At 45.1% G+C, this 25042-nt stretch overlaps 1 protein-coding gene across 1 annotated transcript in view; it reads right to left on the reverse strand.

Moving 5' to 3' along the window:
* The window catches only part of FOXP1 (forkhead box P1), a 320759-nt gene that overhangs the window by 41123 nt on the left and 254594 nt on the right, over positions 1 to 25042 (reverse strand). The window contains exons 8-9 of the mRNA XM_084292461.1: positions 20151 to 20355; positions 4288 to 4392 (exon numbers count right to left, since the gene is read on the reverse strand). Of these exons, the coding sequence (XP_084148587.1) occupies positions 4288 to 4392; positions 20151 to 20355 (310 nt within the window). The remainder of the gene's footprint in view (positions 1 to 4287; positions 4393 to 20150; positions 20356 to 25042) is intronic.

Below are 25042 nucleotides of genomic sequence, written 5' to 3' on the forward strand. Positions count from 1 at the left end.
TCGGTGTGTACACCCGGCGTGCAAAAATATCACCCAGCACAGCACAGGCAGGCGGCTCAGCTCCTCTCTGCTCACGGCAGAAAGCGAACCAGGGGAGCGAAAATCTTTCTGTAGGTGTATAAAAGCGACATTGCACGACTTGGTTCAGGCTCGCTAGCTCTGCAGCCGCTCGGGAGGCGGCTGAGGCGCGGGGCTGTTCGGCTTTGGGCTCATTTTTGGAAACTTTTCCTACCGACACGGCAGGTGTCACTAGAGGGCACTGTGGGATTTGGGCCACCCGGCCTCCTCCTGCAGCGCCTGGAGAGGTCTTGAACTTCCGCACAATGTCAGAAAGGTTAATAAGGATGTTGTAAAAGAAACTGTAGCGCTGAAACCCGGACAGCAGCTCCACAAGGAGGTGGCGGTCTCCAAAATCAAGCGACCGCTTTCGGCCCTGTGCGGACGCGGGGCAGTGGCGGCCCCACAGGCCTCCTGTCAGGAGCTGGCGGTGCGGGGAAGGCCCGAGTGTGGCCTCTGGCCTCTGCCCCATGTCCTCATCCTCGAAATGTCCCTGTTCCACCACAGCTCCCTGCCCTGCACACTGCAGATGAGCCGGGCGCAGGGCGTTCCGCCATGCAAATGATAGCAATTAATGCCTTTGAAACAATTTACGATTTCCGGCCTACTCAACGTGTATTAGCATATACCTGGTTTCTTTAATATACACTTTGTTTTTCCAAAACCACAAACATAGTTGCTGGAATTTCATGTGGAAGTGCTTAAGGGGTTGAAAGTTAACACCTTTGTGAGCTGAGCAGTCTCACAGTTGCTGCTAAACAAAAGCCTCTTTGTAGAAGCCTTCTCGAAATGTTTTCTTAACATGTTCCAAGTAGTTTTAGGCAGGCAACTAAAGTAAACAAGATGTTACCATGATAAAAACACTTGTGAAAACATTACAGAGTGCACTTAGTAGTTTCTTTCACATAAACTCTCCTTCATTTCATCAAAGTTAATGCACATGAAGCAGATTACCAGCATCACTGTACTACGGGATTGCGGGATCTCTCCAAAGGTCTGCATCTCCCATTTAAAGGATTTATTTGTTTTTAAAATGGTACAGCCACGATTAAACACATCTAAACCACAATCAAACAACAACAACAAAAAAAGATAGAAGGGAGAATAAACCCATATTCGATCTCCTCCTCCAATTCCTGCCCTGGATGCCTGGATACCCTGCTGAATAAACCAGCCTCCCTCCAGTAGCGATTTCCTAAACAACTTGTCGTACAGGGGCATATTTCTCTCTGCAACGGTCTTTAAACACATGCAAATGAAATCAAGGATATAGTCAATTCTGAAGGAAAGTCGCTCTGTGCTACTAATTGCTTCTTTCGCTGCCGACTGCGACGCGGGCGCTAGTTAAGACACGAGACACATGTGCCCCCTCCAGCCTCCACCTTGCTCCCTGCAGCTTGGCAGAAGGCCACGGGGTCACAGCGGAGGGACTGGACGTGGTTTTGTTTTTAGGCCTGGGCAGCACTGGGACCATGCGGGGTGCTCCTGTTTCATTAGGCTTAGCAGCAGCCCCCACTGCTATCGGTTAGCTCTAACTGATGCCACATCACGTGATAACCAGTGGCTGTTAGATTAAAAAACAACACTAAAACTGCAACTTATTTCTAAAAGAAATAGGGAAATAAATGCGCACAATAGCCCGAGTATCTGCTGGTTCTGATAAGCATCCTCCTGTTGGCTGTGAGTGAAAGACAACTAGGATCGTTATTTGTACAGTATTTATCTTTGAAATCAAGGGCCCTGTGGTGTACCTCACCTTGGGAACAAACACTACAGAATGATCACAGAAGAGTGTCAAATCTCTGTTTTTGATTTACCAACAGTTATGATATTTCTTCCTCAGGAGGAAAAGAAATGAACCATGTTTTAGACCTGTGAGTCCTTTTTTCTCCCTTAACTGTAGAATCATTTTATTGGCATACAGGGCTTTCATTCCACATGTAACTTCTCTTTGCTTTTCTAACAGGCCTTTTTACTGAGCTAAGTGAAATTAAGCAATGCTCAATGGATACACAAGCTGTATTTCCCTTGTAAACAAGAGCTTTTCTCTTGAGGGGCCTGTCGAAAGAGCCTCGCGGATCACATTAGTACCAGAAAGAAACTTCAAGCATCTACCTGTTATCTTTTCACTGCCTAATGAATTTTGATAAATGGCAATATAATTTAAGGACATGGGCTCCACAGGAGACTTGGAAGGCTACAGCATAATTTTATGAAGAAATGCTCACTTCTTAACAGTGTCAATCCGCTGCTTAGGGACACTCGTTTCTGCATTCATTCCGGGTTAAGCATCACTCCGAACAATAGGACTTTGTCTGGACATCGTAGAATTTGATAATGAGAAAATTTCCACGAGCCAACGGGCTTAAGAAAGTCACACAGAATACTTCTGCTGAAAGGGTTCGATGGGGAAAAAAAGATCACTACCTTGGAAAGGGGAGCGATAAAAGAACCAGAATAGCTGGAGCTGCGAGCAGACGGAGCCGCTTCCTGCTGATGCCCAGTTAAAGCCCAGCCTGGCCTGTAATGGCTTTCAGGTTCCTTCCACCCACTGGTGGCTCCCAGCACCTCCTCCGGGTGAGCTGGGTCTAGGTACTGAAACTTCTCCAAAACATCACCTAAAACCCATCTCGTGTCCATCCCTATTGTAGTTCGAGGGCTGTACTTTCCACACGTGGTCACGTCAAGCTGTGCACTGCTCTGTAACAAACCCTCCTAAAACCACAAGATCTGCCCGAAACAGAGGACTACCACATCAAGCAAACGTGGCACCAGCTGACCTTATGTGACTACACACGTTACTCCAGTATCTAAGGCTACCACAGGACCTTTCCCTTGTGATAACTGCAATAAAAAATAGAACTGTTTTAAAGGTCTAAACGCTATGGTATGGCATATGAATATGAATGAGCTGGCAAGTATGGAGAGATTAGCATTTATTTCACTTAAGTGAACAACAGGATGAATTAAAAGAAACGAGGCCACCCTTCATGGAAATTTATGACTAGCACCTTCTTATTTTGTAATCCTCTTGTAATGAGAACCTTTTCATTACTGTACCATTCCTGACTGGTAATATATGTTTATATTAGGACCAGTGCTACTCCCACTGAATTCAGGAGGGTTTTGCCAGTGGAAGCAAAACTTGCCCACTCTGTTATGAGAGCAAAAAATCTATCTGCACCTCATCACCTAACAAACATCCTCCACTTGCTATCGCCTTTCCCTCCCTCACATAAAAATCCAGGAACTGTCCCAGACACAAAAGATACAGCTGGACGCTTAGGGACCAATTCTACTTATCCATCCTGATGAATTCCATGTACTTATGTGGACTAACTTCATGAGATCACCATTGTAAATGGGAGAATTTGTCCCTTTGTGCATTTAAATCACAAGCATTGCCTGGCCAGTTGGTCTTTCGAGATCTAACAATCGAATAAGCCATAATCATTTCAAAGAGAGCAGTGCACAAACATTCAAGAACATGGATGCACCAAAAACATGTGTGTACCTTGTGATCTACCCAGACAGAAAACTCTTTTGTGGTAGGAACAGTTTTTGCTCCAGCTTGGAAGGGTGAGGCTGATGATTTAGCTGTGGAGCAGCCATGTGTAAGTTATTAGAGCTCTGCTGGTCCTTCCCTGCATCGGGATGCACGCATTACCACATACTAGTCCATAATGCACTGTTTATGCAACGTGTAAAACTGTGTTCTTTGGCAGCAAGGAAAGGTCTGCAGCAAACTGCAGGGGCCCAATTAATATAATTATAGTTTATTTTTAGTAGTGTAGACTTTGTTCATTAGTTACTTATTTGACATAAATTAAATTTCACGTGATGCTCTGCAATTCTCTGTTCAATTACAGAGTTAATTTAAGACTAAATTTCTAAATTAAACTGAAATCAAGGTTAAATCAAGGTTGCATTGTTTACGTTATCAATACTGCAACTTAAAAATTATTTAAATAATAATAAAAAAAAAAGGCTGCAGAATTGCCAACAATCTATTTTATAGTAATACACTGAGCAAGACCATACTTTCCCCACGGGGCTAATTTACTATCCCCTGTTAAAACGTTCTTGAGCCTGATCCAAAAGCCACTGAAGTGAAAGGGAGCTCTCAGTTGACTTCAATGGGCTTTGCATCAGGCCCGTGGGTGAGTGACAGCACACAAAATTTCAGGGCATGCTTTCTGTACAATGCAAGTGCCAAGAAAACATTCTTACTTTAGAAACGACTGGAAGTCTTCACATACTGCTTCACAGCCTGGCCATTTGCATACGCCGTGTCCGTAGAGCGGATGGCTGTGTGAGTGCTCCTCGTGGGATAAACTGGAGGAGAGAAAGAGAAAAGAGAGAAAGTGTTGTAACTGAACGTACCGCACCAATTACTCCTCACAAAGACTCCAAAGAGCAGCAAACAACAGATCCTGAAACATCCCTAACATCTCACGGTACCCACCTGACGCTGTGCATGGGTTTTCATGCAGAATTAAATACCATTTGCAGAGTGAAACGTGTCATTCTTACTTAGCTATCCTCCTACATTTCATTCATTAATTAAAAGCTTTGTAAAGAATTTAAATTAACATGGATGGGGGAGAAATCATTTGACAGACCTGCTTAATATCCTGCTTGATATTTTGCTGAGAAATTTATGAACATTGCATATTTACAATTCAACTTCACTGGGAAGAAAAGTCATCTCCATAAAGAGAGATATTCTTATAACACAATGCAGCCAGACCCAAGCTGTTCCACACCACTGTAGAAAGAAGAAAAGCACCAAGTTTGCAGCCTTGGCTTTTTCCCACCATGTTATTTACTTGATGGGGTGGGTGTTTCTTTTTTGTGTTTTCTTTTTGTTTGTTCCTTTTTGTTTCTTACTGCTTTTTTTTCCCCCCCAGTTTTATTTCTCTCCTCTTGCAGGCTGTTTCTTTGCACAAGTGCAGCCTTCTTACATCCCAGTAAAACAGATTCACCCATACTTTCAAATGTGAAACCCATCATAAGAAAGGAGCCATGTAATCAAAGGACTCCACAGCACGAGGGGTTAGTGGGGGCTGTTAACCTCGCTAAGATTTGGCAGCAACGTCACAGAGCTTTCTGACTACTGAAAGCAGGGTTAAAGAAAAAACTCGTATGAACACTAAGGGGTTAATCCTTCAGCGGGATTCCAATCAATACGTAATGATTTGGCTGCACTGATCCAAGTCATGAGACGCTTTGATCCAGGCCATGTGGTGCTCAGGGAAATGTATCTGTTGCACTAACTGATGAACCATATTCTAAAATATCTTCTTTATTCAACTTCTGCATGGAAACTTCTTAAGTAAAGGAATTATTTTTGCAACATTTTCCATAACCTTAGATGACTTTAAACATAAAATGTCAAAATAATATTGAAATCTCTATTTTATGCTTACACACGTATCTATTTTTCACGGCAAATCTTTTTGCTACAGCGTGCCTGTGCCGTATTATGAACTTCAAACATACACAAAGGATATGAACACATACCAGCATCTAGGTGTGGCTTTTATGACTTATTTTATCCTGGATTACAGGTAACGTTATGGATAAACACCTACTTTCTGCCATTTTATGTTTATACACATGTGGAAATGCCGTTTATTCTTGTTCTGTAATATTATCTGCCTGCAGACTGTAACAAAATTTTGTTCGTATTATTTCTCATGCACCGGATAGCAGGAGCGCTGTAAAAAATAGCCAAGAAGTGTTAACTCAAATGCAAGGAAGTTGTCTGAGAAATTCCTGCCCAGATTCTACCAGTTCTGTGTTTGGGCCCACCAATAATCTGTAGATAACTAAAGGATTTTTAATCTTTTTTTAATTCCTCTTGAAGCAAAAAGGTACAGATCTGACTGGAAAAGATATTATGAGATGCACATGAAATGAATTCATGATTTCATTAAAATATTATTTCTGACAGTTTCCAAATAGTTCTTCAAGCATAAATACATGCACCAGCTACCTTATTTCCTAAAAAAAAAAAAAAAGACAAAAAACACTGTAGGTGGAAAGACTTGCAAAGATTTTCTCTATAAGGGAATATTTCACTTAATCAGATTTTAAAACATGCAAGTGGGGAGAGGTTTTATCTGTTGAGATTTTGAAAAGAACAAAGGGACCAATGCAGTCCTTGCAAGGAAATTAGAAAATTACTACAGCACACGTTTCCTCAGTTGAAAAAGAGGGAGGACGGCTGAAGACACACTGTCCACTCCAGTTAGACATGCATATGGTCAAATGCCCTCCATACACATCGGAAAAGAGTAATTTGGAAAATAATGGGTTTTGTCATCTGCTTCTACATCTGCATAAAGCAAAGTGTGAGGAAGTAGGCTTTCATGTTAACACTCCATTAAAGTCCATGAAGACTCTATATGAGAGTTATGATTTCAGTCTGTTTGGCAGAACCCAAAAAATTGTAGCCTATTAATTTACGCAGCGAGTGTTACCCATACCCCAAGACGAGTGCAGAAACGCCATGTGACACCAAGTAAGGAGTCGGTCTCCTGTGGGGTTTAAGCACTGTAAATCTCATTATAATATCAACAGCAGTCACATGGCTTAAACCCCCAGCAGGGTTTTTTAAAGTTTCTCCGCAAGAGCCTAAAGGCCATGGCCAAGTCAACGGAAAGAGTCCTACCGAGATTTGTATTTATTTTTTAAATCCAAGCGCAAATCTCCTTTCTTTCCAGGGATCTTGCACAAGACAAGACAAACTATGTAGGACATGATACCCTGGGTATTGTGTCCAAAGAAAATGACTGAATGACCAAGAGAGTATCAACTGTACACCGCGCTCAGCGTGTGCAAGGCTGGTGCTGTCAATAGCCAGGGAGAACGGCGCTGACCGTAAACAGGAACTTAAAAGGTCGTTTCTGCTAACAAGATGCTAAGCGTAATATACTTAACACCTATGTACAGCTTCCACTGCCATGTGACAGAGCAGAGCAACTACTTAAACCTACCAAAAATAGATACTTCAAAGAGGAAAAAAAAAGCCCTCGGTATGTAAAGAAAAACGCAGTCACCCTCCGTAGGCAGCGCCTTTCCGAAGCCAGTTACTGCGATCCCGCTCCGGGGCTTTTCAGTCGTGCGTTTCAGTGACCTTTATGTGTCACTATCAGATTACTGCTATTTCATCCATCCCACTTCTGGAGATGTTATAGATTGCCACTTGTTCGCTGGTGCAGCCTTAAGAAGCACCTCGAAACAAAACAAAGGGCGGTTTATGCAGGAACGGATATAACGCACAAAAGATACACAGCCAGTGGAAATGAATGGGGAACTCTGTTTTCCTTTAGCCGATCTAAGTACTCACTTCGTTTAAGCAAACAGAGGTGGAAAATGAAGATTTTAATCCAGTACATAAACAAACACTTCTCCGGGCACAATACGAATGTATATTTTTTAACTGCTCGATGATATTGTGTCTGCATGCAGGCGCAGTTTCTGTCATCTGGATGCATCCTTGGTCTCACTGCGGAGACAGACTCGCAGAAGATCCGAGCATTGGCAAGCAGAAGCAAGTTTTTGGTCTGTTTGATTTCTAATGACACATTAGAGTAGGTGTTTGTTTCTGTCACCCTCTCCTTCCCAGGAATGCGTATTCCTGGTTGGGTACTGGTGATGCAACAGCAGTTAAGTGGAAGCGATTTTGTAACAATACGACGAAGGAACACACGATGCAAAATCAAGATGTCTTTTTTTATCTTCCTTGCAAGCTATTTGCATACAAAACGCTTACCATACAATAGAATTAATTCCAAATAATGCAACAGTGCAGCGTTATTACATCAAAGCACAACAAATAACCCTCTGGCAAGTAAAATTTCTTGCGTAAGTCAGCTTATTCATGACATACGGCAAAGTAACGAAATCCATGTGGGAAGCTGCAAACTGCGTAAGTGTCCACTTAGCTCTCGCTGCCTGCAGCCTGCCTTCCGGAAAGGCGGCTCCGCGGGGCCAGGGCCAAGGGCCAGGTGCTCCCAGGGCCCTGGGAGCTGTGTGTGTGGAGCACAGGGGGCTGTACTGCTGCCTCCATCACCCTGGGAGCTCTGGAAGTGAACCACAACTCACCTACACGGTTTTGCCCAGCGAGCTTCTGGGATGTGTCTGCTGGGCTGCAGAATCACCGGGGACTTGCAGGTAGAGGAGCCACAGGCAGCTAAGCCCAGAGGAAGAAACTGAGTGGCATTTACCCAAACTAGAGACAGGAGCACAATGTACAGGGGAAAGCAGCAACCAAAGCACCAGCACGAGAGCCACCCCTGCTGTGTGGTTCACTTCTTCCATACTTACTAACCAGGTGAAAGCGGGTACCATGCTTGGAAACACTGGCAAGAAAGTCACGGTTGGACGTAAAAGCCAAGCAAGCAGAAGCCTCAGTAATAAACAGTACTTCTGCCACACAGAGGACCGTATTTTAAATATTCATGACACTGACATAGTTCATATTCCACTGTCTCCCTTCCACATCTGCTTGGGCCAACGATCTTTGCCAAAACACTGGGGGAAGTCAGGGATGTAGAGAAGCATCCTTATTTTCTATTACAGTTATGAAGCATCTGCTCACGTTTTAACAGTGCAGAACATGCCTGAGCCACCTGCACACTGAAAAAATCAATACCACATCTCCTGCTTTCCTCTTGGAAGAGGTCCGAGCCGAGCGCCCACAGAATTGCAGAATTGCCTTTTTTTAATTATTATTTTTTTACTTTTCAGGGGCAACGGGAAGTGACTTCATCTTTGCCAGGTGCCGTGAAGGCGACGGGGGTGCAAAGCCTGGGTGGGAGCACGGGGATCAGCCTCGCACCACGCAGTGCCTCGGGTTGAGGCAGGTGGCACAGCCACAAAACGCCACCGCTGCTGATTTCTGTCCTGTACAGGAGTGGGTAAGACACCACCGGGAACCGAGACGGGTCTCCTGCGCTCGGGACTGCCTGGGGAGCCCTAAACCTCACCAAAAGGCACGGGAGGAATACATCTGGTGAAAATATCGAAATTCTCTGAGCCAGAAACACTTGTGATATTTAAAATCAAAATGGAAGCTGTAACGATTAAATCCTTGTAGTAACCAATTCCTAAGTCACTAACAAGAGACAAACACCCATACTCAAATGCAAGTTTCTGTCTTCATGACAGAATCAAGTGAATAAAGGTATGTTTTGCAGTGAAGTTACAGTGGTACAAATCCTTTTGAATTAATTCCCATGTGGCCTAGCACCCCTTTCCTTTCTAAATTGTGATTCAGAAAAAAATATCTATCAAGAGCAGCATTAAATCCACGTACTCAGCCTGGCTAACTATTCATGCCTCCACCCCAGCCCCAGTAACTGCCCAGAAAGCAGGTATTTGATGTGAAGAGAGAATTGTCTGAGCACAGTAAATGCCTCTCCACCGCTAGGTAAAGCTTTGCAGAGGGCCGTGGGCCTTTGGGAGAGGTGACATTTGATGTGCGTGGCCAGTGGCAGCTCTACGGGGAGCTGGCGTGCAGGTTTGTGGCTGCTTTGTAAGGCTGCCTTTCTCCCCTTCCTCACTGCTTCAGTCTGCATCCAGAGCGAGAGCTAAAAGAAGCTCATGTTTTACATCAAGCCCTATTGGAAGTAACAGGAGTAGTATATTACATTTTAAATGACTACACCAATTTAAGACAAATCAGGTTAAAACTGCAGCCTACAGGCTGAAATCCTCTCTTCTAATCGGAGCGCACCAACTTGTATACTTGGGTAGGAAAAAAAAAATAAATCCAAAGGCCCAGCACTGCCGATGTAACAGGAGAGCAGCAGAGCACTGCCAACCCCTGCCCGACGCCCTCACGCGACCGCGGCACCGCTCCCTGCACGCCTCCTGCACGGGGAGCGCCGGGGCATTCGCAGCAAGACTAGGACAAAATCTGGCTCGCATTCCCCTGCTCCTCCACCCCCTTCCCCACAGCACACTGCGAGAGTATAACCAGACTGGATAATTAAACACATCATCTTCTGGTTTTAATCTGTGAACGGATGGTTTGGATTATTAATCAACATTATGACCCTCTAGCACTCTAAATGTACTTCGTACTTCTTCCAGTGGCAGCCCCGCTTCCCACCCCGCAGCACAACTGCCACGGGGCCCCGACAGCCACTGCCCTGCATCACCTCCTTGGAGGAACTGAGTCCATTGCTAGACTATTTAAAAGAAATGCCCACTGGAAAAAAAAAAAATGGAGAATAAAAAAGAGAAAACCCAAAGCATTGAATCCATCACTTATCAGGTGGCAATTCCATTCCTGCACTTGAATTTAGCATTAACGAGTTTCTGTACTATTTAAAACTCGTATTTTTTATTTCAACCTTGTGCCTCAGTACTGTAGTGAAAAGTACATCAAATATACCCAGACGCACATGATTTGAAACGCTGGATTTTAAATTCCAGCATTGCTAACTAATGAGAACAATTTTTTCCCTCTCCCTCTTTGTAGCATCACTTCATGTACTTACATACCATAATCACATCCTCCTAGAGCCTCTATTTTTCCAGGGTGTAGATCTTTAATTCCCTTTAATCTGTCTTCATAGCCTATTCCCTCCAACTCCTTTATCATCCTAGCTGCTCTCCTCTAGATTTGCTCCAGCTTCTCTTGATCCTTTCTGCAAGAGAGAGGCCAATTGTACATCGCGCTCTAATTGTGGTGCAACTGGTTCTGCATAATGGGGGCCAGGAAAAAGGACCGACTCGGATGCGAGATGCGTGTTTACACCACCCATGACTGCACTCACCTTCTTCGCTGCGACACGGCACAGAACATCCCACCTCTGTTGCTCAAGAGCGGCTGACGTGGCGGTTTGAGAAGGCAGTTTGGAATTTTTTAGTTCCTATCCGGGCTGCTTTCTACTTATCCTTGCTAAATCTCCTTTTATTCCTCGCTGAACTGTCTCCTAATTTACTCAGATGAAAAGGGATTGATTCAGTATCTCAGTTTAATTAGGAAAAAAATGTGATCGTACCACTTTCCGGTGTGCTTGGATTTTTCTTCTATACTTTCAGCCCAGCAACCCCATCCTTCCTATACAGCCCGTTTGTGGGGCAGAGGGATGGGGCAACGGCAAGGCTTTGGCCCCGGTTCAGCAACGCTTTTAAGAACACACGCAAGATTAAAAAACTCAGGATTAGACCTTGAACTTCACCGAGACCGAGGTGTAAAATTACAGCCATACATACATACTTTGTAAAAAGATCCTGTTTGCCGACCTTATTTCACTGCAATTTATATTCTGTTGTTACACTTAAATATACAGCAAAAGAAAACCCCGAGAAACAAGATCTGTTCTTGTTGAACACCACAATTACGTTCTGCTACCTTTAGAGCCCAGGCAAATCTTTCCCCCCTAAACAAACCGGTGAGCCGTCAACAGATACAATTAGCATGGATTATTCACTTCGGTATCTCCCACCCCTGTCCCACAGGCGCACCCAAGGCAGCACAGAAGGTGACTGTCACATCACATAGGCGGTGACAGTCCTGCACCGCCACGGTCCTGTGGCGGCTGAAAAAGCGCCGTTTGGGAAAACAGTCCTAAAAATAATTGTGATAAATAGTTACTCGAAGGGAGAAGCACGGTTAAGCTGCTGAATTCTCCCCGCCGCCTGCTTTCCCTCCTAAGGATGCTGGTTTCAAAAAGCACTGAAATCTATAGGACACCAGCCTGTTTCCCCAGGGAAGCGCGCTGAATCATACAGGTAGTGTAAATATCAGATGCTGCTGCAGGTGCTAGGCGTCTATTTGTTTGTGTTTACTGAAAGGCATAACAAATAGTCACGCTAAAGCAGAACAACATTTGGCAGCGGGATGAGAGCTACCAGAGCAGCCATAAATCACGCTCACTTGTTTATCCTCGAACCGCTGCGCCCTGCCACGGCTCCGGCCCCCCTCTGCGAGAGCCCCTTTGCTGTGCTATGCCCTTCCTTGGGGCACCCCGGTGGCAGCAGCAGGACATGGGTGGCAGCGGGGCACCCGGCATCCTCCTCGTCACTGCACAGCCAGGGAAGCTGTGCCACGTCACCTCGGCACCCAAAAAGAAGGAAAGGAGAAGATAAAGAGGGAAGAAAGAGTTGCGTGACGCAGGCGGCCAGCTACCATCGTTTACAGCTTTGCAACTTCGGAGTTAATTCGCAGTATAAACAAGGACGAAAATGTTTCTTCCGAGCAAGACTTCCTGTAAACTGTTCATTAGAGCGGGGCTGGGAGCGGGGCTGGTGCACCTGCTGATTAACCAGGCGCTCCAAGAGCAAACACAAACTGCAGCCAGCGAGATTGTTCTGGAATCCGCTCGGAGCTGATTTGTTCCCCCCCCCGTTATAAATTGGATTCCACAATAAAACAAACAGCAGAACGTAGGTTGCCGAGAGTTAAAAATCTACTTTTTACACTACATTGACCACAGCACCCACAGGCACAGCTACAATGTCTTTCTATGAATGGGACAGATTGCCATATGGATGCAGACACTGAACAAGCTGTACAACTCCTGGCGACAAGTGCCTGGGGGACTGTCCTATATTAGCACCACCTGTGCTGTGGAAATTGTGCTCTGTGTATGAAGTGGTATTTAAGGGCCCATCACGATGTTATTTTTGAGTAGGCACAAAAAGGAAAATTACAGTCAAAAGGATTCTCTGGCCAGCGGATCCGTTGCTCGGCTCCCGAGCCCGTTTCCCAAAGGATCGGTTATCGTCTCCATCCCCGCGGCCCAAACTGACGAGCTGCAACGCAAGGTGGCCGTTTCCTTCCCTGGGCTTACACCGTGGCATTAATGAGAAGAATACAACATCAAATATACATGTGTTTTTCCCGAGCACGGGGAGAAATTAGAGCCCCACGCCCCCAGAAAGCACCAGTGCTACGAAAAGTACCTGCCTGCACTGCGCACGCTGCTCCGCACAATTTTGCCGCGAGTGCAGCAGGTAAGGCACAAATCCCCAGCACCAACCTCAGCCCAACAAAAGCAGAGCCCAGCTCAGCGTGAGATGTCGAGGGAGGAGGGAGAAGGGCTCTGAGCAGGACCCAGCTGCTCTACGAAGGGAGATCTCCCCCCTCTCGGACTGCAAGAAAAAAAAAAAAAAGGATGCCAAGAAAAAGAAAAGTAAAATAAATTGAATTAAAGAAAAACAGTTGTAAAGTGAACGTTACAACCTGGGAAAAATGATGTCATTTTATTGAAAAACTCATTTTTTTCCATTAAACCATAGTGAAATGGATAAAGTTTATAAAGCTTAATGGTGGCGTTCTACTTTAAATGCTACTCAATATCTTAGCAGCGCGGTATAACATGATATAACAGCTGTCAGGCTAACGGCCTCGCTTTTATTGAACAGCAGAGAAAATAGTCACACAAAAATCACCTAACTTCTCCGCTTTTACGGCATTTTCAAGGGTGTTTCTTTTCCACGCTCGGGCTGGGGGATGTACGCTAAAGAAATGGTGCAGCTCTTCATTAGCTCCCTGCTCAGCTCTTTGGGACAGTCGGGTCTCCTAACAAATGCTGAGGAAGGACAACTTGCACACGACAGAAAACCCAAAAAAAATGAAAAAAAAAAAAAAAGGAAAAAAAGGGAAGAAAAAAAAAAAAAAAAGAACAGGAATCCACAGTGCAGTAAAACAAAACCAGGTCACTTTTTAAGACCGCTACATAAACACCTCTAATAAGAGAAGAGGACAAATTTTCATTGGACTTCAACTATTTAGACAGGAATGTTTTAGTAAAAGTTTAACTGCAAAGTGCATGCAATTAACAGAAAGCCATCAGCTATTTCTCTGCTATGTAAAAATAGCATTAAGCTGTATTAAACGCACGTGTAAGTATCTCAGTTGCAAGAAAAGGGAGGAGATATGCAAAGCACTCAGATATCAAACAATGATCTGTTGGCCAGATGGAGGAATAAAACAATACATATGCTAGAATTTGGAAAAGTTCTGTTCTGTGTCTGCCAAGGCTCACCCGATCTATTTTAAGTGCTTTTTGATACATTAGCTTAGTGTTTGGAGTTGTACAAGTGCTCATTATTACATGTGACCGGGAACCAACCAGCCGGGTGTGTTCGGGAGCTCCCTGGTGGCAGGGCACATCCCGGGGCGGCGCCAAGTGCCTACAGATGGGTTACTCAGCATCTTCTGGGGGGGGGAAACAACAGAAAAAATGAACCAGAAACACCTTTCTAGGGTTTAGCAAACAGTTCTCTGAAAGCTGTAACGTGATCAAAGGACGCCCAAATGGACTGGGAGCAAACAGTCTGTGTGACTGCTGGGAGGCTGCTTGGAAAGAAGGACGGAGGGGGCAGGCAGCACGGGGTGCTACGGCCCCATTTCGGGTACTGGTACCAACACCAAGGGCTGCTGAGGTTTCAAACTGAAGAGCAGCAACTCCAGGTCTGAGTCACGGCCGGCACTTTTCAAAGCCCATTACCCTGAGCGCTGACTCAGACGGGGAGAGCAACAGCGGCGATTTCGGCAGCTCCGGCAGGATCGGGTCGGGTGCTGCAAGCTGTACAGTCACTGTGTGGGTGATGCTGCAACAGCCCCAGCTCTGGGCATGCCAGGAGGGAATGCAGCCACCACGGGGAGTCACTCGGTGCCCCCAGCCAGCCCCACGAGCTGCTCAGGTGCTGGTAGGGTCCTGGTGGGGTTTGCACATAGGTCCCGTGCAGTGTCCAAGTGCCATCGGGGAGGCAGCACCATGGGAATACCCACTGCTAAATGAGGGATGGATTTGAGGAAACCAACCCAAATTAAACTCTGATGGTGAAGTGCAAGGAGCTCAGATAACCGCGAGGAGCAGCAGGGAGGAGCCGTGGCTGAGCAGTGCTGCTGGCACCAGCGCCGGGCGAGGGCCGGGGAGCGCGCGGAGCTGCCGGCCAGGGGAGGATCAGGCCCGGGGAGCATATGGACTGCGGGCTGAAGCGTTTCATCCCGAGCATTAATAATGGACCGAAATCTGTAATTCTTAATTGTGCTGAATCCTAATGCCCTCGTCTAAGGGCCCTGGGATTTCGATGGGAGGATCAGCTGGCACGGCAGATAACAACAGTAAAACAGAGGCATTAAGCCCGAGCAGCAGAGCAGGGGTCTGCCAGGCCCTTCCGCTCGCTCCCCTTCAGAGCTTTCTCCAGCCTCCTTCCTCCTGTGACACTGGCAAGGAACAGCCATTTAAAAACCCCCGTTTATCTCATCCATCTTTCCTATGAGAGGGCCGCTTGCTTAGGTGGGAGGACAGGAGGCAAGTAGGGCAGGAAGGGACACAAAGACATCAGGAGACAAACGTGGGATTGCTGCAAGATGGAGAAAGGTCTCCTGGACATGCAGTCCATCCCTCTAACTCTTCCCCTTGCAAACAGCTGTTTCCTCAACAGATCTGCACCTTCGCTGGCTCACTTCTGTAGGTACAGCCTCCAGTGAACACAGGAACGGCCCAGACACAGCGCAAGGGGTGAACCTGGGCTGTCCCGAGATGCAGAGACAGCAAATACAGTAGGGTTAGGGGCTTTCTGGAGGGCTCACAAGCTCAAAAGCACCTGAAAATCTCCCGGCACGTGTTCAGCCAGAGCCACCTCCACTGTAAAACCTACCCACATCAGGAATATCCCTGCACACACAGGTTTTGGGATGCCCGCTGCCCATCAGGTTACAGTCAGCAGTCACCTCAAGTGACGGCACATCCCTCAGCTCTGTTCCTCTGCTCTTCCCATGAAAATAACCAAGCTTTCCCCGAGGAAGATGCACGAAAGCCGGTCCTGTCCTTGACATCTGTAAGCCCAGCAGATGTACGGAACTGGCTGCCCTAATTTATTTATTTACCAAGGTGGAGGAAAAACGCTCGCTACTGAAGAAACCCAAATGCTGATAAGATGATGAGAGGTTTGCGTGCTGGCTGATGGTCTCACTTTCGCTTATCCTGAGTGAATACAAGTATCTATAACTAAATATTTCCCTTAGGGTACTGATGACTGAGGTATGTTTATTGCATTGAGTGAATTTATATATATAATCAGCACAATAAACATTATTAAATTGTCTGAGTAAAATCAAAGCATGAAACACACAGTCAGTGCTGAATTCTAATGATGCTGAATGCCCATGATTGCATGGGGAAAGGATCTTAACAAGCCTTGATTTGAGCTTTGGCATCCGCCTCACAAATCACACGAAATGTTCTCTCTTTAATAGTGCTGAATATTGATAAATGTCTCCGCACGGCACAACAGGGAAGTTGGTCTCTATTGGCAATCTTTACCAAAGTGTGTTTTTTCCTTCTCTACACTCAAGGGTTTACCCTGAATGATTTAATTATAATTTTCCTTGTGTAAGACAAATTAAAGAGGAGAGTAGGAGTGTCATGCCAAAGCAGATTATTTATCTCCTTAACAGATTGCTGTGCACCAAACCCCAGAGCTGCTGCTGCTGCTACTTACAGGAACGGGGCGAAATGTGGGACAAAAGCATGGATGTAATATACATTTAAAGCCCAAATGAATGAAAGCATTAACCCATTATTTATAGCTGGAATCCTTTCATTCCCGTGAAAGCCCCGTGCGCAGGGCACGTATAAACCAAGCGCAGCACCAATATCCTCCCTGGCCCGTGCCCACAACAGGGGCTGCCTCCTGCTTCCGAGGGCACGTTGCTGCCCTGAAGCTTGGCCACGTCCTGGGGTGACGCTGGCCACCCGCCTGCCCTTGGCTCCGTGCCGTGCAGGAGAAGTTGCCCAGCACAGCACCGGAGCTTCTTCCTCCGTGCGCAGCAGTGGCGCTGGGCCCGCGGCACGGCGACGCGTGGGCACGCCGAGCAGCCAGTGACTGCCTTCCTCCTGCTATTTTGAAACTTCTTCACAGCGACAACGTGCTTTTACCCTGCCCGTTCAGCCGAGCTGCTGCTCACCGAGGACTCGCACACAGGTGCTTCTGCTGCCCCTGCAGCCAGCCGAGCGCCTCCTGCCTCACAGGGCTCACGCGCTGACCGGCGGGATCAGGAGCCCCATAAAACACGGCCTGAACTATCCAGCACCAAGTGCCAGCGATGACAGCGATGACAGTAACTCCCCCATAACCAACTTGCCTCCCGCAGCCCACTCCTTCTCAAAAGCCCAAGAGGGAAGAGGGGGGGGAAACAGCTTTACAGCACACCCTAAAAGTTAATGTTACCTGTATATGATTATTTATTGCTGCTGGGCAGTCGTTATGATGTGGCTGTGGTTAACTGTTAGGACACTTACAGCTTTTACTACGCGCTTTTTATTGTTGTTTAAATCTAAATAAATAGCTCCTGGTCGTATCAGACCCCAGCCAGCAGTTGACTCTGCACAGAGCGTGCACCCCGGATGCGGTCGGCGCGCTCACAGAGCCCCGCACGGGCCCTCCTGCACCCACACGGTGCCAGGACGCAGCCACCCCGTGCCAAGCACCCAGCCATGGGGCAGCAGCACCACGCACATCTCATCAAATGCTACAGGCGAGTGGGCAGGTTCTGGGTGCTCTTTGGGAGAGACCCAACCCCAATGTATCAGCCTCCCCATCGCGGGGTGACAAATGCAAAGTCAGCTCAGGTCTGCACATTCATCAGGAAGGAGGTAAGGGAAGTGGCAACCCCAAACCTGACAGCCCCACCTGACCTGATGGCAGGCTAGGGAGCATTTCCACGAGCCCTGCTGCATTGGCAGCTCAGCTGAACTAGCTGGGCTCAACAACAGGCACAGATTTCCCCGCACGTCCAGCCAAGCCGTGCTCCTGCCAGATCCACCGTTATTTCCAGTCCTAGCCTCTGCCATCAAAAAGCCACCAGAACTCTGCCCGTGCCTGTGCTGTTTGTAACGGGGCTAAATTTCACCTCCTGGGGGCTTTCAGGCATACACCTGATGCTGCCGCACATCCACACTCCTCTCATTGCTCACTCGCCACCCTGAGAGCCCTGGCCAGAGATAAATACCCTTCAGAAAGGAAGCCAGCTCAACGCCTCCAAACAAGAGGAGCTTCTGTGTCATCTGAAATGCAGGCAGGCACCACGGGGCCTGATGAGACTGCAACAAAACCCTTAAGTGCATCCGTAGGCATTCTTCTGCCTGTAGTCTCCTGCTCTACTTAGGGATAAAGATGTAATTCAATCACTGCAGCAAATGGATGGCGTAAACCTTCAGTGAACCAAATAGCGGCGAGATAAAGCAAACTCTGCAGCCCTTCTATTTGTATTCCTAAATACAACTATTTTTGTATTTTGATATTGAAGAGAACTCAATAGAAACCTAAGTGAAGCATAATGACAAGCTTTAACAATGCATCTATCAATTCAACAACAGAGGATTCTAAGTCTTCCAACCACATTCAGTCACAAACAATACTGTGGCATGTTTATGCCTTCCTAATTAATTTATTTGGAACTTTACTAATAAAAACGTACGTATCTCCTTGTTTGTAGATCCCGATTACCTCCAGGCCACAATTACACAACAGCACTCAGCGCTCAGACGCACAGATTTACAGTCCCACTTCACAGAACACATGAGAAAATTCTGACTTCAGCCTAGATTCGTGTTATTTCCTCTGCCTTTCAACCTACACAGCAATGGCACGTTGTCTCCTTGGCTAGACTGCCATTAGCAGACAGCACGTGTGTCTATGCAGCATCCATTTCATTGCATGAGTTTTTGTTTTATAAACTAAGAAAAACATAGATACAACAATTATTGGGAAGTCATAAACCCATCTTGTTCAGCTCCATGTGTAGCAAAAAGGGAACTTGATTGTTTAATAAGCATTGGTTTGTTTTAGCATCCCATCTAAGTCTTCATGAAAATCATGTCCTTGACACTTGCACACATTATAAACGTGTACACTAATGTTCTGCCACGTCCTTGCCATGGATAGAAAATGATGCCTCATGCACACAGCAGTTCTTTCAAACACAGGGCGTGGTGTTCTTTTAAACCTATCCATCCCCAACACCACTATTTTCTTAATATTAGAAAGATAAAAGAGGCATTTATATAGCTTCTGTACCAATCTACTTTCAGGCCACTAGAAATACAAACTCTAAGGCTTAAAAATTCCATTATCCTCTTTCTAATGAATGAAAGGAGGATGGAAAGACAAAGCCATCAGTTTCCATAAAACCCAGCTTTCACTAGCATCTGACGTAACGTTTCTAGATGGGTGAAGGGGCTCTCCTGAATGCAAAGAAGCACGATGCTCCCGGTGCACCGAGGATGCTCACGTGCTCCCCAAGACCCCTCTCCTCTGCCGCAGCGTTGGCAGCGCTGCTGCCCGCAGCCCCAGCCCGTCTATCTCACCGTGAGCAAAAGTTATGTTGTTAGACACGCCTCAGTGAAATCTGGGGGTGTAAAGAAACAAACCTGCAATAAAGCATCCTTGCGAATAAAGCGGAGCCCGTGCTGAGAAGCACGTCAACAGACAACCCCTGATTTAAGCCATTTCTTCTAACAATGCGAGACTAGCAAGTATAAATTAACTCACACTTTTAAAAGCCAAACAACACCAGTTAGCTAATTTTATCAGCACTTAAAAAAATCACTTTGTTTTAGAGGAACCTAGCAAACTCAAGTCTAGCCTGCTTTGCAAAAGCAGGTAAATACAAAGAAAAAGAGGCAAAAGTCTCAGATGAGAGGGGGTGCTGAAATTTGGCAAAAAGCAGGGGCTGTGTGCTAAAACAGCCTGTAGTGACCAACTGATTTTGTTCTCACCTCTGGTCTGCAAACCCAAAGCACATCAGGAGTACCACTACCCGTGATGCAAAACTCTAAAGAAAACCAGCTTACGCTCTTCACACTTTCCTCCATGCGCTTATCCAATGCACTTTTAATTAGCTCATTGTGCCCACATTGATCCAATTAACAAGCCGCAAAGATCTGAACAAAAGGAGCGTATTCTGCCCAGTGGAGACTCCATTCAACCACGCCAAAATCAGACAGAGCAAGATGGGGAGGACAAAATCGAGGCCAAGCCTGTTGGCCACCGTTCCCGACAATTCTGCCCTCATTTTAGGCACGAGGCTGGATGGCAACTCCAGCAGCACCTACCTCTCCCGTTTAGGAGTGTGGACCGATAGCTGTCCGTTAGTTGAGGCGTGTGGGTTTATTATTAAGGAGGTCTTAGACGGCGCGGACGAAGAGACGCAGGTGGTGGACAGGTCGAGGCTGCTGTGGTTGTTGCTGGCTGCCTCCTCGGCTGTGTGCGAGCTTGTCACTTCCTTCCAGAGCTGCTGCAGTTCTGTTGGAATCATGCCTGAAACAAACAAATTGGATAATTAAATCAATTAACAGCTAATTCGGCCGTCTTCAAACAGTAATTAAATCAAAGAGTCAGTAAACAAAGCCTAGTGTTAGTTTTGTGTGTGTGTGTTTACACGCATGTATTTTATTTCATATTTTTTTAAATAACTAAAGGCTGATCCTGAACACTGCACGCCTCCTGCGACGTTTTCTGGTGTGCACCTGCGATACCTCTCCAGGGCTAGATGTGGGGTCTGGGGGAAGGAGATCCACGCCACACAACCCCCTCCCAACAGGGCATGAATTATTATTGCTTTCTGTAATTTTTACACCAGAGGGCCCGGGCCCTCCTCAGGCAGAAATCCCCCGAGCTCACAGCAAGGGCGGCCAAGGGCTGCTCTGCAGTCAGCTGGAGAAGTTTCATTTCAGCTTATTTTTTGTTGTTTTAAGGAAAATAAATACATCCTAACCTGTTTTTAAAAGGAAGGAAGGTCTGGGGGAAAAAAAACACTCAGCTTTATTATTATGACAACACGAACCACAATATGACTAATTTTGTGCTTAAGTTTTAAATGATGACAAATAGCTTTGTTATTAAATACAGTTTTTATTAATCACTTTTAGACATAAATTATGAATTCATATTGTCTTCCTGAAATGCTTTTCAAATTTTAACAGTCAAATTGATTATACTATGATTATTTCATTAACACACCTATCTTTCTCATTAATTTTGGTTTCTCGAACTGCTCACTTAATTGATGGATGTGTCTACTGAAAAACTGTATAACTTTCTATACAAGTAACACTATTATTACTGTCATTTCTTAGATCAATGCTAATGAGCCATTCAAAAGTAAAATGAAAACATAAAATAAGCTTCAAGAAATCAAAAAAAATTGTTTTTTGATTGTGCCAAAATGGACACCAGGCTTGGGACATGCGTGCAGCACTCAATAAATAGTCTGAGTGAAAACTTTGCAAACTCCAGTGGGCTGTATTTTTGTCTGGAGCAGGGGGCACACACGTCAGCATGGCTTGGGTTCACAGTGAGATCATGGTTTTGGATAAAGCCTATGTTTGTGACACGATCAAACAAGTCGAGTTCTCGAATTGAAGGCTATTTCAGTGCTCTTTCACAAGGCCATGGGAAAAAATGAGCAGCAGAGACGCACCGCTTCAATATTCAGAAAAAAATAAAAATAAAAGGCAGCGTCTGTGTGTTTTTAAAGAGGTTTCTCATCCCTGTGCTTCGAGATCATTTGGATGACTGTTCATTGTTTCAGTGTGTCGTGGCACTGGAGCTATCCTAAGGAAACCTGCCATTTTCTGAGTGTGCAGCAGCAGCTCAAACAGCCACGTATCTCACCAAACCTAAGGTATTGAAATAAAAAAAAAAAAGGCAGTATGCATTATATTCATTTGAAACACATAATAAAAAATGCCAAGGTCTAAATTTAATTTATTTTTGTCATTTAGAATACAATGGATAGATAATCATCTCAACGTGATCAGCCAAACATCTTTACTTTGCTAAACTGTTAAAGATTTTAATTATGCTAGCTTTGGAGAGCACTGGTCTAATGAGGCGATAGACTCCAGAGAATCTAAGTGGTTAAGAACTGTGAAATGAGTCTGATAGGATTTTTTTATATTCACCGTGGATCGTTTGCATATCAAAGAGGAGTAAATTATTGCACGACAGACCAATAACCTTCCCCGCCTTTCTGAGAGTAGCATTAACAAAAACAGTTGGTCTCCGGTAACGGTTCACTACTAAAAAATGCTCAAATCCTTAAGTATCCGCAATTAATATATATTATAAAAGAGGCTTCAATTTATACATTAAGTGATCAGATATTCGTAGGACACATCCATTCCTCTAAAGCCACGTCATTTTCCTTTCATAAGAACCAAATGCCAATTATATTTTGATGGATTCTGTCCCAAATGAGCATTTAGTTATTAGACACATTCAATTATTACTTGTCCCCTGAAATTAAACCTCTGAGCAAATTAAACAAAGAAAAAGGTCAGTACACAAGCCTATGTCCTGTTTTGCTGTATCTGGGCTATTATTTTCAAACACCTTGTGAAGTGACAGTGTGGGATGTATTTTTAGCTAACACGCTTGACAGCGCTGTCTGCGCACTAACAATTACCTGCGAGCGCGGCTGACCCTTACACCACTGTTTACTCAATGGAAACAATAGTGAATAGACTTGTCTGTTGATGATAACATATTGATAGGAGACCGTATGAGTCGACACCTATTTTTATTTTCGAGAATAAGCAAATAGGGAAAGAATAACTGCCTTCCCCCCTCCTACCAGCCCCTATCTGGACAAATCAGTTTTTAATTGGCGAAGGGGCCATGCCCACTCTCCTTTCTCCGTCCCTGCTTCTCCTTTCCCCTTTCCTTCCCCTCCCGGTCACTTCTGGATACTTCATCTGCAGCCTGCAGAGTTATACAGCTGTTAAAATAGACACATTCAGTATTATATATTGTGATATGAATAACATATATTCATATCTCTCCGTAGATCCTCTAAAAGTCAAGGGGGTTGTTCTAACTTCCTATACGAGGGTAGCTCTTATTAGCACAAAAGAAAACCATAGCATATAGCGAAAGAGAAATACAAAATGCCCATTTTGGGGGAAAAAATGATGGAGAAAATAAGGATTTCAGGCTGGATGCCATTAGAGAAGAGTTAGCTGTGATGTCATACATGCCTGCACACAATCCATCGTTCAAAAATGAAAGCATCGCTGACATCATTTGATTATTAAAAAATAAAATTATTATATAAAAAAAAAAGCCTCTCTCCTTCCCCAAATGTCATTCTTTCAGAATAATTCTGAAGAGCATTCCTAACTAGCCTGTCAAATTGGGCAGCTGAAAGGTACGCTCATTACTCATCTGGCAAAATGGTTAAATAAAATAATAGAACAAATGGTAAAAGTAAGTCGAATAGATTCATGAACACTCGCAATAAATTATGTAATTTACCATTTAACAGTTTCATTTTAATAGCGAGAGGTAAATTTTCAGTCCGATTCCCAGAACTGCACTGCAATTACCCGAGCTCACTACTGCTTGTGCCGCAACTTCGTACGTACAAATAAGGGGATTTAGACCTGAAACTGCCAGATCTACGGGAGCAATCAGGCACCTTCATGTCTCCGTCCTATTATTTTCACTCACTAGTGATCTGAAGTGTGATTTGCAGTTTCATTTTACAGCTCCTGAAGATCTAGCTCTCACAGCTCTGAACGCTGCTGAAATGTGGTTTATTTTTAAATTGCTACTATGTACAGATGTAAAATCTAGATTATAGATGTGTCTAAATACAAACCAGCACAGATTACACAAATATAACACTAAAGGATGTGCTATTTTGTGTAAGACAATAGGCAAGCACTGAAACTAAAATACAGCTTTGAACAATGTATTAGTTCTAAAAACATAACAAAACCCCACTTATGAAGTAGCATTCTCTCCTTAGAAACATTTATTGCTATTATAGATACTTAAGAATAAAAAGCAAAATGCTCTTAACCAAATTCATAGCTACATTAACTGGAGGGCTGGATTTTTCTTTTTATATGCACACTGACAGTATTTGTCTCACTCTTGCCAACTGTTCTGCAAACAAAAGAGCATGATATATGTAATTTTTTTTTTTTCTTAAATAAGAAGTGTCCATTACCAATTATTTTAAACTATAGCCCTGGCTCCTCGTTGCATTTTTCAGGACAACTAGTCCCCTTCATTATGAAAGAAAATGTAGGCACAGGTTTAAAAAATGTATGTTGTGGGGACAGTTGACAGATTACCGCTCACGGAACTCAATTTCCCAACCCCAGGTATCACCGGCTCAAAGACAAACAGAGTTGCTCAACCTCTTTGTGTCCTTGTACCTCCATACCCAGGTGACCATGTTCAAGCAAGCAGAAAGTTGATTTAAACCTCGTAATGACATCAGTTTTAAGCCATCGTCTCTCTGATCAAAAAAAATCGCGCTGGATCGCAACCTGCCTGAATTCTCGGGCTCCCCTCCGCCCCCAGCCCCGTCCCCCCGCTGCTCGAGGCTCATCTCCCTGCCCAGCGCAGCCTCGGGACCCTCCTGTTTGTGTTTGGGCTCTCTCTGGCACCCCTTCGGTTTTAAAATAGGCTTCTTCCCAACGTGGCGAGGACTAATAGTGGCACCGCGCCGCTAGCCGTATCAATCAATGCCACGACTGCTGAATTACCTACTGGTGTCTCCGATGTGTTACTGCACAGATTACACTTCATGCATCACCACATTCATTTCTTTCACATTACACATGAGCGTGTCTTGTCACTGCCCAATTGCCCTCCTTTGGACAGCTTAACTGATGTACTGTACAATGAACCTCACTGAGCAAACTTAATAGTATAGGAGCTGTGGGAAAAATTAGAAAGGTTGAAGCTTGAGTCCAGTGGGCACGTGGGAACGGCTTGTGATGTTTCCAACAATAAATCCGAGGCGTAATTAAGGCGCGTTACACCATTCTGCAAGTACAAATGGCCCCGGTCTACATGCCCTTTTTCCCGAGCTCATCTCGTGCCTTCTCCCCAGCCCTCGGCACGCTGATGGTGACCCACGAGCCACCCCCGGGCCTGATCCTGCAGCTCCCTGCCACTCGCCTTCCCGCAGCAGGACAAGTCTAACGTC

The sequence above is a fragment of the Netta rufina genome (genome assembly GCF_964035555.1).
Source record: "Netta rufina genome assembly, chromosome: 10".
Taxonomy (NCBI): domain Eukaryota; kingdom Metazoa; phylum Chordata; class Aves; order Anseriformes; family Anatidae; genus Netta; species Netta rufina.